At 36.1% G+C, this 16,368-nt stretch overlaps 1 protein-coding gene, 2 long non-coding RNA genes and 1 other non-coding gene across 11 annotated transcripts; 2 read left to right on the forward strand and 2 right to left on the reverse strand.

Annotated features, from left to right (window-relative positions):
- Positions 1 to 5,479: 5,479 nt before the first annotated feature.
- On the reverse strand, positions 5,480 to 9,958 carry LOC110777934 (uncharacterized). 8 transcript variants are annotated; one of them, XR_008932826.1, is made up of 6 exons: positions 9,663 to 9,958; positions 9,381 to 9,478; positions 9,013 to 9,081; positions 7,539 to 7,666; positions 7,274 to 7,381; positions 5,480 to 5,736 (listed from the first exon to the last, which is right to left on the reverse strand). XR_008932826.1 is itself a non-coding variant. In XM_056843578.1 (6 exons), the coding sequence occupies exons 1-5, from the start codon at positions 9,711 to 9,713 to the stop codon at positions 7,294 to 7,296; spliced, it is 474 nt and encodes a 157-aa protein (XP_056699556.1). In that variant the 5' UTR covers positions 9,714 to 9,954; the 3' UTR covers positions 5,480 to 5,736; positions 7,274 to 7,293. The 8 variants fall into 8 exon arrangements, 1 of the variants encoding a protein (XP_056699556.1); XR_008932825.1 differs by having other exon boundaries at positions 7,210 to 7,381; positions 9,663 to 9,957; XR_008932828.1 differs by having other exon boundaries at positions 7,543 to 7,666; positions 9,663 to 9,954.
- On the reverse strand, positions 8,188 to 8,276 carry LOC130460479 (small nucleolar RNA Z195/SNORD33/SNORD32 family). Its single transcript, XR_008920336.1, has one exon. It is a non-coding gene; the product is annotated as a small nucleolar RNA Z195/SNORD33/SNORD32 family (small nucleolar RNA).
- Positions 9,959 to 10,880: 922 nt separating the features above from the next.
- LOC130459864 (uncharacterized) lies at positions 10,881 to 13,025 on the forward strand. The gene is made up of 4 exons (XR_008919574.1): positions 10,881 to 11,189; positions 11,327 to 11,435; positions 12,710 to 12,846; positions 12,940 to 13,025. It is a non-coding gene; the product is annotated as an uncharacterized lncRNA (long non-coding RNA).
- A 2,337-nt stretch (positions 13,026 to 15,362) lies between these two features.
- Positions 15,363 to 15,964, forward strand: LOC110804742 (uncharacterized). The gene is made up of 2 exons (XR_002537818.2): positions 15,363 to 15,631; positions 15,748 to 15,964. It is a non-coding gene; the product is annotated as an uncharacterized lncRNA (long non-coding RNA).
- Positions 15,965 to 16,368: the final 404 nt, after the last annotated feature.

The following is a 16,368-nucleotide window of genomic DNA, read 5'->3' on the forward strand; positions in this document are numbered from 1 at the left end:
TCCTCCAACAATACCTTTTCTGACATTACAAAAAACTCATCGTGTATGGAATGTGAACTTTGATTTTACAAATGAGTAAGTCGTTGTGATTGACAATCATCTCCATCAGCGATACTGCCATTAAAAATTATCATCGCAATTCAATTAGAAACTAATTATTCCTTGATGATCTACGTCACTCAAAAGTGTATACAATTATTGTCAAATACGTATTTAGAACAAATCATTAGTAATAGTCTTAACGAATCAACCTGCTCCTGAACTCATTAATTTCAGGTATGTCTTCATTAATTAATATCTTTGTGGAAAAAAGCGGGTTTGACAATGAAACTTCACCTACAAATAGAAAAAAAAATCAAGTTAAAGTCGAACAAGTGTGATCTTGGAAAAAAGTTACCAAAAAGCTTTTGCGTGGGTTCGAAGGGGAGACCTCTCGCTCCTTCTTCGTCGCCATGGCTAATACTCGCTCAAAAGCTCGAAATTCCTCCAATGGAGGCAGCAAGAGTAAAAAAAGAATGCCACAATCGTCTACAAAGGTCCCAAACAAGAACAAGCCACAACTTAACATTGAGAATTCCTCTGTTTTGGCGGTTGAAGATGATTTTTCGTCGCTTTCTGATGGAAACCCAGATGATCGAGATTTTGATTCTAATGAAATTCTTACTCCAAAAGCTAGTTTGGAGCATCTACAACACCAATCCCAGGTGCGAGGTGAATTTAATGCCTGGTTGACCGCCCTCAAAAGTGGTAAGGATGTTCGAACCCATTTTCAATCTCATTCAAAATCTGGCGCGAATAATGTTGATATGCTTCCTGTTTTGCCTATGCATATGTCTGGATTGAATTCTAGTAATGATTGCGTGCTTTAATCTGATAATTCTAGCGTTGTTGCCCAATCCCCTGTTTTAGACCCTGTTTTGACCCCTCTAGTAACAATCGATTTTGAAGACATTAAGGAAGAGGTTGCTTATTGGGAGTCAGCTGTTGTGTGCTATGTTTTGGGGGCAAACCCTCCCCAAAATGTAATGGAAGGGTTTGTTAGAAGGATTTGGGGGAAATATGGAGTTGATAAGGTGTCTCAGGTGGGGAGGGGGATATACTTGGTTCGATTCACTACTATGGAGAATTGCTCCAAAGTGCTGAGTAGTGGACACCAATTCTTTGACTCTAAGCCACTGATTGTGAAGCCTTGGTCTGCTGATGAGAACTTTAGCAAGGATCCTGTTAAGACTATACCTATTTGGGTTCAGTTACCAGGATTAAGAGGTGAAGTATTGGGGTGAAAAATGTTTGAGTAAAATTGTTGGACAGGTGGGGAAAATGATCAAAGTTGACATGGCCACATTGAATAGAGATAAACTGATGTTTGCAAAAATATTGATTGAGGTGCAAATTGATCAACAGTTCCCTACTGTGATCCACTTCATGAATGAAAAAGGTGCCAGAGTTGACCAGAAAGTCAACTATGAATGGATTCCTATCACCTGTAAGGGATGCAAGGGAATGGGACATGATATGGCTAACTGTACCAGATTGGCTGCAGGGCAAACCAAGAAAATGTGGGTGGCAAAAACCCAACAATCCAACACTGTGAAACCTGTGGTAGCTGCATCTGTTGGAACAACATCCACCTCAACTGGCTTCACTCAAGCCACTAAATTCAGTAGGGAGATGGGGCAACAATTGAGACTTGTGGTTACTAACAATTCATTCCAAGCTTTAACTGTATCTGATGATGGTGTTGAGGGTACAGAGGATAACTGTACTAGGATGAATGGTAATGTCAGCAAGGTGGGGCATGGAGAGGCAGTATTAGGCAGGGGGGTGACATCCCCTATGCCTAATGGATAAAATCCTTTGCTGGAATGTGAGGGGACTAAATAAGCATGCAAAACAAGTAGAGGTGAGACAGATGATTCAATCTCACCACATTGGCTTATTTGGTCTCCTGGAGACTAGGGTGAAAGCTGCAAAGATGGGTACACTCTACCTCAATGTGTGTCCAACTTGGTGCTTCACCACTAATCTAGCTTGCCATAAGAATGGGAGGATTGTGATTACTTGGAACCCTGCTGCTTTTACTTTGCACATTGTTCATATGAGCTCCCAAGTAATTCATTGCTTTGTCACCCCCAGGTTGTCAGGGGTTGGCTTTTATTGTACGTTTGTGTATGGCATGAACTCTCCAGCAGAGAGAGAGGATCTTTGGACAACTTTGACTGACTTAGCCAGTTGTATTAATTCAGCTTGGCTGATAATGGGGGACTTTAATGCAATAATGAATATGGAGGACAGGATTGGTTCCCCAGTTAGGATGCATGATGTGTTGCCTATGAGACAATGCATGGCTAGTTGTAAGCTCACAGAGGTGAAAACTGTTGGCAGGCATTTTACATGGAACAACAAACAGGAAGGAGGTGATAGGGTGTTCACCAGAATTGATAGGGTTCTTTCCAACTCTCTATGGAGTGACAGATTTGAAACTACAGAAGCTATGTTTTTACCTGAACGAACTTATGATCATAGTCCTATGATTCTTCATACCACCAGTCACCATTGTCAGAAGAAACCTTTTAGGTTCTACAACATGTGGACCAGTTCTTCAGATTTTCTACCCCTGGTTACCAGACAATGGCAAAAATATGTCGATGGCTGCCATATGTTTAGAGTTACTCAGAAGCTCAAGTGGATAAAGAGTGAGCTTAGAACCCTAAACAACAAAGGCTATAGTGATGTGGAAACTGTGAAAATCACTAAGCAAAAACAGCTTGCTGAAATTCAGGATAAGCTTCACCAAGATCCCTATAATGCCACTCTTGCTGCTGAAGAAAAAGTCATTGCTGAAGCTTACAGGGAAGCCAAAGATAATCTCAACTCTTTCTTATACCAAATTGCTAAACTGAAATGGCTAGAAAAGGGGGATGAGAATTCAAAACTGTTCTTTCAGAGTATAAAGCAAAGAAGAAAACACAATGCCATTTACTCTATTAAAAACCTCAATGGGGAGTGGTTCACATCTCCAGATCAGATTCAGGAAGCTTTCTTGGAGTTCTATGGTAATTTATTTTGTTCTCATTCTGAAAATAGGACTAGTGTGGATCCTGTGATAATGGATCATGGACCTAGGCTAACTGATGACCACAGATCCAAGTTAGCTTGTGATTTCAGTATGACTGATCTGAAAAGGGTACTTGATGACATCCCTAACAACAAGGCACCTGGATTAGATAGATTCAATAGCCATTTTTTCAAAACCACCTGGGAGATAGTCAAGGGGGATATGTTTGCTGCTGTTTCTGAATTTTTTAGAACAGGAAAAATGCTAAAAGAGATCAATGTTACATCCATTACTTTGGTTACCAAAGTAAGTGTTCCTGCCACAGTTGGAGATTTTAGACCCATAGCATGTTGTTCTGTTCTTTATAAGTGTATCTCTAAGTTGCTGTGTGAAAAGCTAAGCTGTGTGCTCCCAGACATCATCTCTCAAAATCAGGGGGCTTTTGTTGTTGGAAGTCCATTCTCCATAATGTTCTTATCTGTCAAGACATTGTCAAAATGTATAGAAAAGGCCAGCCTCAACCCAATTGTCTTCTGAAACTTGATTTGCAGAAAGTATATGATACAGTGGAGTGGGAGTTTATTAAGGAGGTGATGCAGGATTTGGGGTTCCCTCCCTTCTTCATTGGTTTGATCATGACTTGTTTATCCACTACTCAGTACTCAGTTATGATTAATGGTGTTCCATCTAGACTTATCCACCCAAGAAGGGGTTTGAGACAAGGGGATCCTCTCTCTCCCCTTCTCTTTACCCTTTGCATGGAGTATTTCTCCAGAACCATGAAAGCTGTGGGAGAGTGCCCAGGTTTTAAATTCCATTCTAGATGCAGGTACTTGAGGTTGAATCATTTATGCTTTGCAGATGATGTGCTGATGTTCTGTAAAGGGGAACAAAGGGTCATTAGTATGATGATGGAGGGATTTAAGGTCTTCTCTAATACCACTGGCCTGAAGGTCAATGCTTCTAAATCTTCCCTTTATTGCTGTGGCATGAATGATCATCAGATTGAAGCCATCACAAATTTAACTGGGTTTGTTCAGGGGAGTTTACCTTTCAAATACTTGGGTGTACCTGTGAGCCCTTGGAAATTGAAAACCTGTGATTGTGAGCAATTAGTGGATAAGATGACATCAAGAGTTAGGCACTGGAGTTCTAGAAACTTGTCCTTTGCTGGTAGAGTTCAGTTGGTTAATTCAGTGTTGATGAGCATCTGTGTTACTGGTGCCAGATGTTCTTACTTCCCAAGAATGTTCTAAAAAAGATTAACTCCATTTGTAGAGCCTTCCTCTGGTATGGAACTTATGATGATGCAAGACCTGGGCCTGTTGCTTGGGATCACCTTTGTCTCCCCAAACCTCATGGTGGTCTGGGGTTTAGAAACCTTTTGCTACGGAATCAGGCTGCTGTGGGGAAGCAAGTTTGGGCCATTGCTCAAAAACAGGATAATTTATGGGTGAAATGGATTCATGCAGTTTACATCAAGGAGAAAAATTGGGAAGGTTTTACTGCTTCTACTGCTGCCAGTTGGGTGGTAAAGTTTGTGTGCAAAGTGAAGAATTGTGTTACTCACCAGCTGCAGTCACCTCAGTGGTATTCCACTAGTAAATACTCCATTAAAGACACTTACAATCAAATTGCAACTGCTGGTGATAGAGTAACTTGGCAGAAATATGTCTGGAATAGGTTGACTATTCCAAAACACAGATTTATCCTTTGGCTCACAATGCTTGACAGATTGAAAACTAAAGAGAGACTTCACAAGGTGGGAATTGTTCCTAATGACCTGTGTCCTATCTGTTTCACTCATACAGAAAAGATTGACCACCTTTTCTTTAGCTGTGAGTTCAGCAAGCAATGCAAGCAGCTGGTTTTGGATTGGCTTGGGATCAATCTAAACAAATTCACTGTAATCAGCCTCCTCAAAGGGGTTCAAAGATACAATAGAGGAAAATGCAAAAAGGCAATTCTGTTTACTGCCATTGCCAGTTTAGTGTACAATGTATGGAAAGCCAGAAATGCAGCTGTTTGGGCTGCTAAAGTGCATACTATCCACTCTACAGTTGCTAACATCAAGGCAGAATTCAAAGGAAGGGTTTACAACCTGCTTAGTAAGAAGTCTAGGCCTAGTGATCTCAATTGGTTCAACAGTTTGTAAAGGAGAGCTTGTTGCTCTTCCTGTGTGTTTTTTAGGCTAGGTGTTCTTAGCCTTTATGTTCTTTGACCTTGTGGCTGTTGCCAAAGGTTAAGGGTGTAATACTGTTTTTGTGCTAATCAATATATCCTAATTTGCCTGCCAAAAAAAAAAAAACAAGTGTGATCTTGAATTACTCTTAGTAAAAAAAAGTCTTTCATTAAAAAATTAATATTTTCTAATTAACATTGAAAATATCATACCTTAAGTCTTTCATTTCCATACTAGTCTTATATGCACGCGATGCGTGCGAAAGTATTAAAAAAACTTAAAATTATTATGTTGCAACTGATGTATCTAAACTTGATAATCCACTAAGGTAATCAAAGAAAACTAAAAAGTCAGACAGCTCCAATTTAATTCGAATCCATTTTTTAGAATACAATTTCCGAATTCGTGTATAAAAAGCAACAGCCTTGCAATCAATCTTCCCAGAATCCACAAATGCTCCATTGTTCACCTCAATTCCTTCCTCCTGGTCCAGAATCTAAAGAAACAGGAAAAAAACTCAGCATCAACACCCGGGGGAAAAAATCAAAAATCTGAAATACCTTAAAACCCTTCTCAGGGGGTGATAAAATGAATCAGAAAGAAAGACAGTATCTCATTATATAATAAAAAAATTTAAATAAATCAATAATATTTTTATACAGTACCATACATACATAAAAGGAAATTAGTTTATAGGCAGAAAGCCTTCCACTGGCACTGTCTTTCTTAATATTTTTATACAGTACCATATTTTTATATAGTACCCAAATGATATTTTTATATAATTCTTTAATATCCTGCATGTATTTGCAATAACCTCTCAGTTATAGGCTTATAGCAAGGGTCATGCTGCCTACACTTGACAACCCCCACCAGCACCCACCCTCTAAGGCCAGAGCATCTTTATGCAAGCCCCAAAATAGACTCTTTGATCAAAGGAAAACTACAAAACCCGAGTATCAGTTTGAGGATGGTCGCATGAGATAGACTCTCGGTTCATGCATCCGGCACCATCTCTTTAAGAATAAGACTGGCTTTGTAGTTGTATTATTATTAAGTAGTTAGAAGCTTGAAGAAGAAGAAGAAGATATTTAGTTAGCCAGGCCAGAAGAAGCTCTATACACAGAACTAACTAACTTTAAATGTAATATGATTTAAAAAAATAAACAATCAAAATTGCAATTACATTCCAATTCCAATTCTTTCTTACGGAGTAATATGGAAACCGGAATCTACAATTCCAATTCTAAAGGTAGATATCTTAGGTTTTTACCAAAGAGGGTACCAAAACAGATTCAAATTCAATTCCAAACCTCGGCGTCTCACAAACCCAACAATCATCTATGTAATTCTCATTACCAATTTAAGAAACCTTTAATTCTACAACATCAAATTTAGATATAATCTTGAACAACCCAAGTATTGTTCAATTATGGCAATCCGAAATCAATAATCCAACAACAACATATAATCCAACAACAGTGACAATTCACCCTAGTTTATGCAAATCATTCTTCTTACAAAAACGCCAAAAGAGATCACCTGTTTGAACGGAAGAAAGAAGAGAATCTTTCCGCACAGAGATACATCATAAGAGGATTGTAAAGGTATTTTAAATTGAATTTGATCATATATTTTAAAGGAGTAAATATCTACTCACTTTTTAAAAAGTATTAAGCTGCTACTCTTGCAAGGTATTTTAAATTGAATTTGATCATATATTTTAATCGGGTTTGTTATTTCAATATTTTGAGTTCTTTTTATTGGTTTTGATTAGTAAGTCGAATTGGTGAGGTGGAGAGTATATGGGCTCAATCCATGGAAAGAGGTCCACAAATCACAAATCACAAATCACAAAATTATACCGTCATTAAGATGCATGAGGGTGAATTAGGCCAGGTTACCGATTACCGATTAACAACATTGGTTTCAGGCTCAATGCCATTCATTGGTTGATGCAGAAGCTTACCGATTAACAACATTGGTTTCACGCTTTGTGAAGGACCATTGTAAGGAAAAAACAGATTCTTAACTTTGTATTGGCGATGTTCTGCTATTGTTTGAAGAAATCATCTGTTTGAACGGAAGAAAGAAGAGAATATAATGGTTTTGCCACTATCTCCTGATATATCTCAGAGAACCTGCATTATTAGCCATGAACTTTGGTAAAGAGCTTTCACATGAGATAAATAAACAAAATAGCTGAGAGCCAACAAACAATTCAAATTAAAATAATTTACAAACAAATTGATTGAAAAATGAAGGAAACTAAAACCAAAATTGGATCAAACAACTAACCTACCTCAGACAGAAGGCAATTATTCTGAAGAAGTTTAGTAACTTCAGCTGGCAGAACTCGGCAACCGTGCCACTGGTTGTTTGGAACTGGATGGCGACAGATAGGCAGAGAAGAAGAACCCTCCTCCCTGGAAGCTCCCACTCCGATTCATCAGTTTTCATTGCAAAAATTCCACAAATTCCAACAAACATTAAGCGCAGAAATCAGAAAAGTTAATATAAAACAAAATTCAAAATCAACTTCAATTAAATCCGAAATTCTAAAATCAACAACTTCAAAATTAAGGAGGAAGGGAAAGAGGGGGAGAGAGGCACACAACTAACATATCCCATTGATTACACTGTCAACTATACACATTGCACATTGATTAAAAGGGTAATGATTTTAAGGAAAATATAAGATGTAAACGGAGAATAAAAGTAACAGAAAGCTGTGGAAATCAAATAATGTGTGTCGCAATATTTGTTCACACTTTGCGCCCAACAAAACGAAGCACCTAACCATCAGCTAGTTTAGGCGCTAGATACCTTGGGCAAAACCATTATTGAATTTGAAATATTACGCAATCTCTGCCGAAAGATGGTGATTATTTATCAAATTAATACATAACCAGTAATCTCAGATAAATTTGGATTAAGACGCAAAATATCGAGATCAGATGGTAGTGCGTGTTAAATAGAAATCATCAATTTGAATTCAGACAAATATATTGGGTAAATTAAATCATCATACCTCCTTACAAATCTGGAATAAAAACAAAAATAAATAAATAAAACTCGAAATTTATACAAAAAATGTTTGAATTTAATAAGAAACTGTAAACTATTACAGCAACAAACAAATAAAAAAGTTGACATGTACGAAATGGAACCAGCTAAAGTAGACTACCAACCGTTTTGACTCTATTACGGTAAGCTCCAATTGGCAATTGCTGTCATGACTCATATCCTGTCCATATTCTTTCCTATTTTATTAATATGGGCTTAGAAAATTTATATTATTACTGTTTAATCCAATGATAGATTAGAAAAGTTCTAATGACATCATATGATAGATTAACATCCATAAAGAATATGATTCAGGAAATAATCCAAGAATTAAATCAACAGACGCCATAAGACCACAAATCTTCCAAGCACAGGTAAATGTGAGAGATGAAATTAAATTCGCTTCGCTCCCACCTCTACTTGAACTACTCCCTTCCTTCTTCCCATCACCACCAAACCACCCACCACCACTACCACCTTGATTCATCTCTTCAGACCCAGAGAAAACATAGAGCAAGAATCGAGAATTTGACACACATATTCTAGAGCACAGAATCGAGAATTTGACACACATATTCAAATTGTATCGGTTTTAATTCAACAACAAACAAAGTCACATCATTTTTATTCAAAATACATATTCAAAGCTCACAAAAAGATATGGAACCTAGAAATACAACATTCAAGATTGAGAGTCAGGAAATACCTAGAATTACTCCCCTTAAACTGATGAGCATGAATTGCCACTTGATTGAAATCTACAACTCGCTGCTCACTGTAAAACATAGAAAATATCCATTTTAAAATTACAGAAATCAAGCAAAAATAAATTTAAAACCCAATAAATATTGAAAAAAAAAATTAACTCACAGAGATTCAAACAAAAACCGGAAAAAACATATTAAATCAACAAAAATCTCCAGAATCAATAGGATAAGAAAAATGAAAATTTAAACAAAATTGTTGAAATCTCACCGGAATTCAATTACGAATTATCAAGTTCAATAGCGGAAAATCTCCAGAATCAATTGGAAAAGAAAAATGAAAATTTAAACAAAATTGTTGAAATCTCACCCGAAACAAAAAAATGTGGAGGTCGTCTTTTTGCAGCACCAGTATCGGTCGTTGACAAAATTGAGTAGGAGAATAGAAATCATGGGAAAAAAAATCACCTATGACAAAATTTGAAAATTCGTAAATGAATTTTCTCAAAAAATAACCTAATTGCTTAATGCAACATCGAAATATAGAATTAAGTTAATTGTTTGCTAAGGAAAAATTAATCAAACTAATGCTGAATTTCGAGAACAAATAAACCCTAAAAAATGTTAGAGGGAGAAGGAGAGAGAAATGTACCACCACTGAATCGGCGGTGGATGTAGGAACTTTTTGTAGACGTGATTGCATCAAAGGCGTCGAACAACCGGAAGATTTGCCGACCACATCTCGCGAATCAGAACCGTCGGAGCATGGGTCATGAAGAAGATGAAGAAACCAAAGTATGGATTTCTAGGGTTTCGATGGTGACCGACCGGGTAAAAACACGGCAAACGGTTTGAGATGAGGAGAGAGAAATACAGGATTATTTCATTTTCTTAGAGGAGAGAGAACCAAAAGAGTTCGTTTGAGAGGGAGTGAATGGAAGAGAGAGTGATCCGTGAAAGGGTTTGAGAAGAAAGGGCAGAGGGTGTTTTCGTCTTTTTCATGGTGGACACGAAAAGTTAATTTACTTATATACCCTCAGCAGTTGGCTTATATAATAGAGATGCAACTTCCAATTTGGCTTAATTTTCATTAATTAATATCTTTGTGGCAAAAAGCGAGTTTGACAATGAAACTTCACCTACAAATAGAAAAAAAATCAAGTTAAAGTCGAACAAATGTGATCTTGAATTACTCTTAGTAAAAAAAAAGTCTTTCATTAAAAAATTGATATTTTCTAATTAACATTGAAAATATCATACCTTAAGTCTTTCATTTCCATCTGCAACTTCCAGTTTGGCTTAGCATCCTTCTTTGCTATATTTTTCTTTATCCCCCATCGCGATAACCTCACCGATTACATCTGTAATAAAAAATATATTGTTATTACAATAACATATATTTCAAGATTCTCTTAGTGATGATAATAAAAATAGAATAAAACTGTCATACCCACTAAAAACATGTCGTTCAAGTCCTTCTTCAATTCATTATCGTTTCAAAAGGGACAATTTAAAACCCATTTAATGGGAGTTTATTATCATCACTTACTTTGATGGTAGTTTTGTAGAAAAAAATTATTTTGTAAGTATGGGTTGCCTCTCTATGTTTAAATTTATTTCCAACTACTTCAAAAGTAGCAATAACACGGGAGAAACCTTCTTTCAACTCGTTTTTAAATTTGTCAATGAGCGTGCTCCTAACACTGGCTTGAATCTTCGATCCCTGTAATACAAATAAATTCATTATCTCTATTATATAAGCCAGCTCCTGAGGTCATTTTGGTAAATTAACTTTTCGTGTCTCCCATTAAATTTACTAAAATACCCTCTCCTGCTGTCAACACACTTCGTGTACAACCCCTGTTCCATTCCTCCGTCGCTCCCCTATCATTCTCGCATACTTTCTCTCTCCTTCTCTCAAACCCTCAAATCTTCGATCACTCAAATCTCCATCTCCTTCGATCTTCCTCAAATCTTCATCTCCTTCGATCTCCCACAAATCTCCGATCTCCTTCCCTCACAAAGGTATTCAGTCGCCTCCATCCTCAACCGCCGTCGCCACCGTTATTTTCCCAAATTGTCGTCATCAGAGGGTGGGTTCCTCTCCCTTTCTCTCTCGCCTCCATCGTGCGCTTCCGATCTCTGCGGATCACCGCCGTCGCCACCATTATTTTCGAAGGTGAATTCATTTTTCCATTTTTGTTTTGGTGTTAAATTGAGATTTATCTTGATTATCTTTCTGGGTTTGCTTTGATCTAATTTGTTTGGTTTGATTTTGATTATTTATTCGTATTTTGATAATTTTGTTCTTAATAGGTTCTTGAAAGTATAGTTCCTGAGTTCCGACGAGGATGGTTGTGAGTTTAGTCCGTTTGATATTACCACTACTAAGAATGCTCCTATTGAACGCCTCAAACGCTGGAGGGTATGTCGCTTTGAATTATTGTGTTGGTGCTATTTTTTAATTTTTATTTATTTCATAAATTTGTAAATTTTTGGTGCTAATTTTTGTATTTTAGGGTTTTATTGGATTAGTTTATTGATGGGTCTGTTTTGGATTTTTTTTTGGTATTTGTTTATGAATGACATTTAGGGTGTTGTGGGTTGTGAGATTTAGGTTGAATTGCATTTTGAGTGGAAAATCTGGGCAGGGAAGCAAACTGTATTCAGATTAATTTTATAAATTTTGGTGCTAATACTTTTGGTACTGTTATTTTGGGTCCTATTGGATTTATTTTTGATTCGAATTTGGATCTGATTTGGGGGATTTGATTTGGGAATTAAACCTAATTTTTCTCAATTTTTTGATGATTTTGGAATTAAACATAACTTTTCTCAAGATAAATTTGTTGGCCCTCCCTTTACTTAATGAAATACAATTATAATGAAGGAAAGTCCAATATTTAAATTTATATCAATGTTTAGGGGTGCTTTTACTAGAATTCTATGTTTCTATTGCTAATTGATTATAATTTTTTGTAATTTATTGCTTAATGACCCTATATTGACCTTTCGGATTAATCAGGAACCTGAAGTCAAACTAGGAATACAATATATCTTCAAATACATATACGATCTCTCTTTTTTCCGATAGATTCATCACGATTCTCTCTTTTTGATAAAAAAATGAGTCATATTGTTTTCGCTTTACTTTACTTTTTCATGACTTTATGAGGGGAGAAGCGGGGGGATGTCAGGGATTGGGAACCCAGGAATGGCAGCAAAAATGAATACAGAAATCTTATTTAGGGTTGTCTTTTTTCATATTGTTCCGCATATAACTTTATACCAAGCATATACTAGAAACTTCAAGTTCTTTAGTAATTAAAATTACTTTGCAATGTGTTTTTGTCCTCATACTCCCTTATTTCAATGTAATTGATTACTATCTTCTATTGACTGTTGTTGTTGCTATGTACTTTGTATAACACATTGGTGATGATGATGATCGGTCATACCTACTTGATGAAATTAGGAGTGTATTTTTCTGATGGGGCAAACATACATGATAAGTACGCCTTATAGGACAGGATTGTTCTTGCAATATTCTCACTTTATCAGTTTTATTTGTTTGATCATTCTGGCAATTAGCATATCGTCAAACTTGATTATTTGTTGCTCAACTAAGTCATAGCTATCATTCTCCTAAGGTTACCAAGGTCTTTTCTTTGTTCTCTCTAATACATGTGCTATCTGCAGTGAGAACGGGATTGGAAGGTCCTGGACTGACTGCTGCTCAAAATATGTGGTACTGCATTGCTGCAGTAGGGGGTCAGTATATTTGGACGCGGTTGCAGTCTTTTTCTGCTTTTCGTAGATGGGGAGACTCTGAGCAGGTATTCGTTCTTTTCTGCCACATATCAATTTGTTAGTATGCTTTACGGATAAATGATTGTTTTTCTTTCTTTTGAATCATTCTTTCTTTCCAGAGGACATTTGGACAACGGGCATGGCTTTTATTGCAGCATGTAGAAGGATTCTATAAGGCTGCATCATTTAGCAACCTGCTTTTATTTCTCTTAACAGAAAAGTAAGTTTTGAGCTACTGGCCTTCTGTCATTGTTCAGGCTTTCTGACTGCTCAGGCCATTCTGCTTTTGTTCTTCTCGCTTAGTAATTCATTGAATCTCCGATTTTATGTAACGATTTATGTGATTTGCTGCATCGATTATTTTGCTCAGTTTGTCGATTTGTTTGACCCTTCAATTTCACCCTATATATTTTTTTATTTCTACAGTATTTTAATTAAAAGATGATTTGATTTTGAATTTGATTTTCTGTATTTTGGGCTTAGTTTTGGGTGTCGGTGTTTTGCTGGAAGCACATTCAAGGGTACTGTCTATGTCACTAACAGCTACGCCGATAATTTCTGGATTTTCACTTCCAATTAATTTCCGATTTTCAACTTTTGATTATTTTGTTGTTTGCGTACTTAATTAGCAAAGTTTAGGTTTTAGGGTTTGCAATTTTTGTGAGCTTGAATTCAGTTGTTGTTTGTATAGGTTTAGGGTTTGTACATTTTGTGAGCTTCAATCCATTTTTTTCTCTGTTAGATTTTGGGGTTTTGCAATTTTTGCGAGTGTTAAATCGCATCTAAACTCAAAACTTCTGTCTTTTTTTGTTCAATGATATCAGGAAATTCTGCAGATGTAGAAATTCGGGGTACTGATTTTTTAGATTAATTTTGTGCCGAATTTATCTTTCTTTTAGTGTGGGATGTTTGAGTGGGTTTAGTCTGATGATAGGGATTGGTGAATGCAGGACTACGGGTATTACGGGCAAGAAACAAGGGGAAGTAGAAAAGGGGCAGAGGAGATATGATAATGGTAGTGGGGACTTTTATACAGAGCCATCAATGTAGCTGGTGAATCCATCTCGAATTTCAAAGAAAAACAAGGGCCAGATATCACCGAACGAGTTCAGCCCCGGGCTTTTGGATCTTCACTCTCATGATGCTGAACTTCTCACTGAGGTGGGTGTTAAATTAATCTCCCTGTCTCTCTCAACGATTTTTTTTGATTCAGTAATGTATTATATAATACTTATTCATAAACTACATTATTTGGTTAAAAAGTGAAATTTAAGTAACTGGGATGGTTCTTTAAAGATGAGGATGTTATGTTGTAATCACATTGCATAACATCAGTTTGGTTTATGCTATGTGAATTTCTGGTTCTTAATAGAGAAACTGCCACCAGGACCAGATTGATTAGGCATAATCACACCTTTAACTATATCTCTTAATACGACATACCTTCTTCCAATACCAACGGCTGTTCTTTGGTCGTTGGTATATCCACCTGTGCTTTGGTGGTTGGCTGTTCTTTAATAGTTCATCAATGCCGAACTCTTTTTTGTTTTCAGTGATTAGTTGTTGATTAATTTCATTGATATAATCACTTTAGTGCTGGCTTTATGGATTTTTTTTGCAATTTGCAAGTAGTTATGTTGGTAGATGAGGAAATTATTGTATGATCTCATCTTTGATGTTGCAGTTTTAAGAATGTTGCAAAAATATGAACAATGTTAATCTTTGATTATTCTTTGAAGTTCTTTTAAGAAGCTTTCTATGTTGTTTTATCATGTATCCTTTATCATTTATTATAGATGGTTGTTTCAAATAGGTGGACAATGAAAAGCCAAAGCATCTGAGAGGTCTTAAGTTCTTTATGTGCATACTGTTAGAGTGTTAGGCAAAAGTTCTTGGGAAGTCTGGACACATGAAATAGGTAAGCCTTTGACTGGAAATTTTAGATGGGAGAAGATCAATAATATGCAAGTTAAGTAGTACAAGGGAGATAGGGATTCTCAAGTATTCAAGGTTGATTCCCGAGTTTCAGCTCGCCTTTTCACTAACCTTCTCACAATCCTTAATACCTCTATTTGTTTTCATTAGAGTTCTGAATGTGATCAGACTGTCCACAATCTTAACCCTTTAACCAAACTAAGCCTTTGATTCCTTTTGCTCAAGTCTGGACACATAAAAAGAGAACACGGGCTACTGATGATTCACATATATCAGAGGTATGCTATTCTGACGCAAGTACTAACAAGAGTTTCATACTCAACTTGCTGCACCTTTTAGGACTGCTTTAAATGTATTGTATGTTTCAGTATCTTTTTATTTCCGTACTTTTTTTAATTGGTTGATAAAATCATATGGTTTGACTAAAGCATTGTTCAATTAAATGTTGTGGATTGGTATGGCCAATACAGATTTGTGGAGGATTAGTACTATTTTCTGCTTAATTATGGATTAGTAGAATAGAGAGAGGATACAAACTCAGTACCTTTAACCTAATGTTTTTCCCTTAAGAGAGTTAACTCAAAGAAGGCTTCTGGTTTTGGGAGCAGATATGAATGTTCTGCACATGAAAGAACTCAGAAAGCATGTTCATATTTACATAGTGTCACTCCCAGTTTGTTGGGACAAGATGCAAGTAACTAGGGCTATTTATCATCTTTTCTAATCCTCATCTTTTGTATTTCTTTCTGAATATTCTTTCATTCTTTTTTTTATATCCTATTTTCACAATCTTAATCAAAGATGCAGTTCTTAACTATGATATTATACAAACAATGGAGCACCACAAATGACACCAAATCTGTTCTTCAAGACCCTGTAATTAATCTTCATCTCTCTCACTAGACCCTGTAATTTTTAATAGAAATTGTGATTAATGATTGCAAGCTTAAATTGTGAATTAATTTGATTATTGTTTTTGTTTGTTTTGGTAGTTATGGAGTTCATACCCAACTCAAGCTGAACAAGCAGTGCTGCAGTTGCCACCATTTCCCTTCACATCAAAGGATCAACTCAATTAAGTATTGTAGGATGAATTTCCTTCATGAGTGTTTTAGATTTTTTCTTTTCTTTTTGTTGTAATTTGCATTTCTGAAATAATAATACAATGATTCTCATATGGTCTGAAATGAAAATTGTAATTCCCTCGAACTCATGTGTGTGTAAGTTCATTTTACTGGGATTTTTTTTTTCTTCTCCGTGTTGGGGTTTTGCGGTAGCAAATTCAAGGTTTGATTTACTCTTTTTGAATCGAGTTCCGGGTTTGTATTTGTATTGTTTTCTTCTTTGATTTGCCAATAAAATGTTGTGAATGTTATCACTGTGATTTTGTCGAGTATGGTGAATTCATGACTTGGAAGTTGGAAACTAGGAGAATTGGCTGAAGCTTTAAAATGTTGAAGGCATTAATGCTAGATTGCAAAAAGCCAAATTTTGTTGTATATGATCATTTTTTTCTTACGTATTTTGTTTTTGGTGATTAAATGTTATATAATAATAATACAATATTTAATTTATAAATACCCGCACGCATCGCGTGCATATAAGACTAGTAG

Source organism: Spinacia oleracea, chromosome 4 (genome assembly GCF_020520425.1).
Source record: "Spinacia oleracea cultivar Varoflay chromosome 4, BTI_SOV_V1, whole genome shotgun sequence".
NCBI lineage: Eukaryota > Viridiplantae > Streptophyta > Magnoliopsida > Caryophyllales > Amaranthaceae > Spinacia > Spinacia oleracea.

What these genes read in the sequence shown, in the direction of transcription:
- LOC110777934 (XM_056843578.1), bottom strand. Translation starts at nt 9,713, where the DNA reads ATGCAATCACGTCTACAAAAAGTTCCTACATCCACCGCCGATTCAGTG. An exon ending in CCACCGCCGATTCAGTGGTG is followed by an intron (nt 9,479 to 9,662) that starts GTACATTTCTCT and finishes ATTTTGTCATAG; the next exon opens with GTGATTTTTTTTCCCATGAT. An exon ending in TCCACATTTTTTTGTTTCGG is followed by an intron (nt 9,082 to 9,380) that starts GTGAGATTTCAA and finishes TATGTTTTACAG; the next exon opens with TGAGCAGCGAGTTGTAGATT.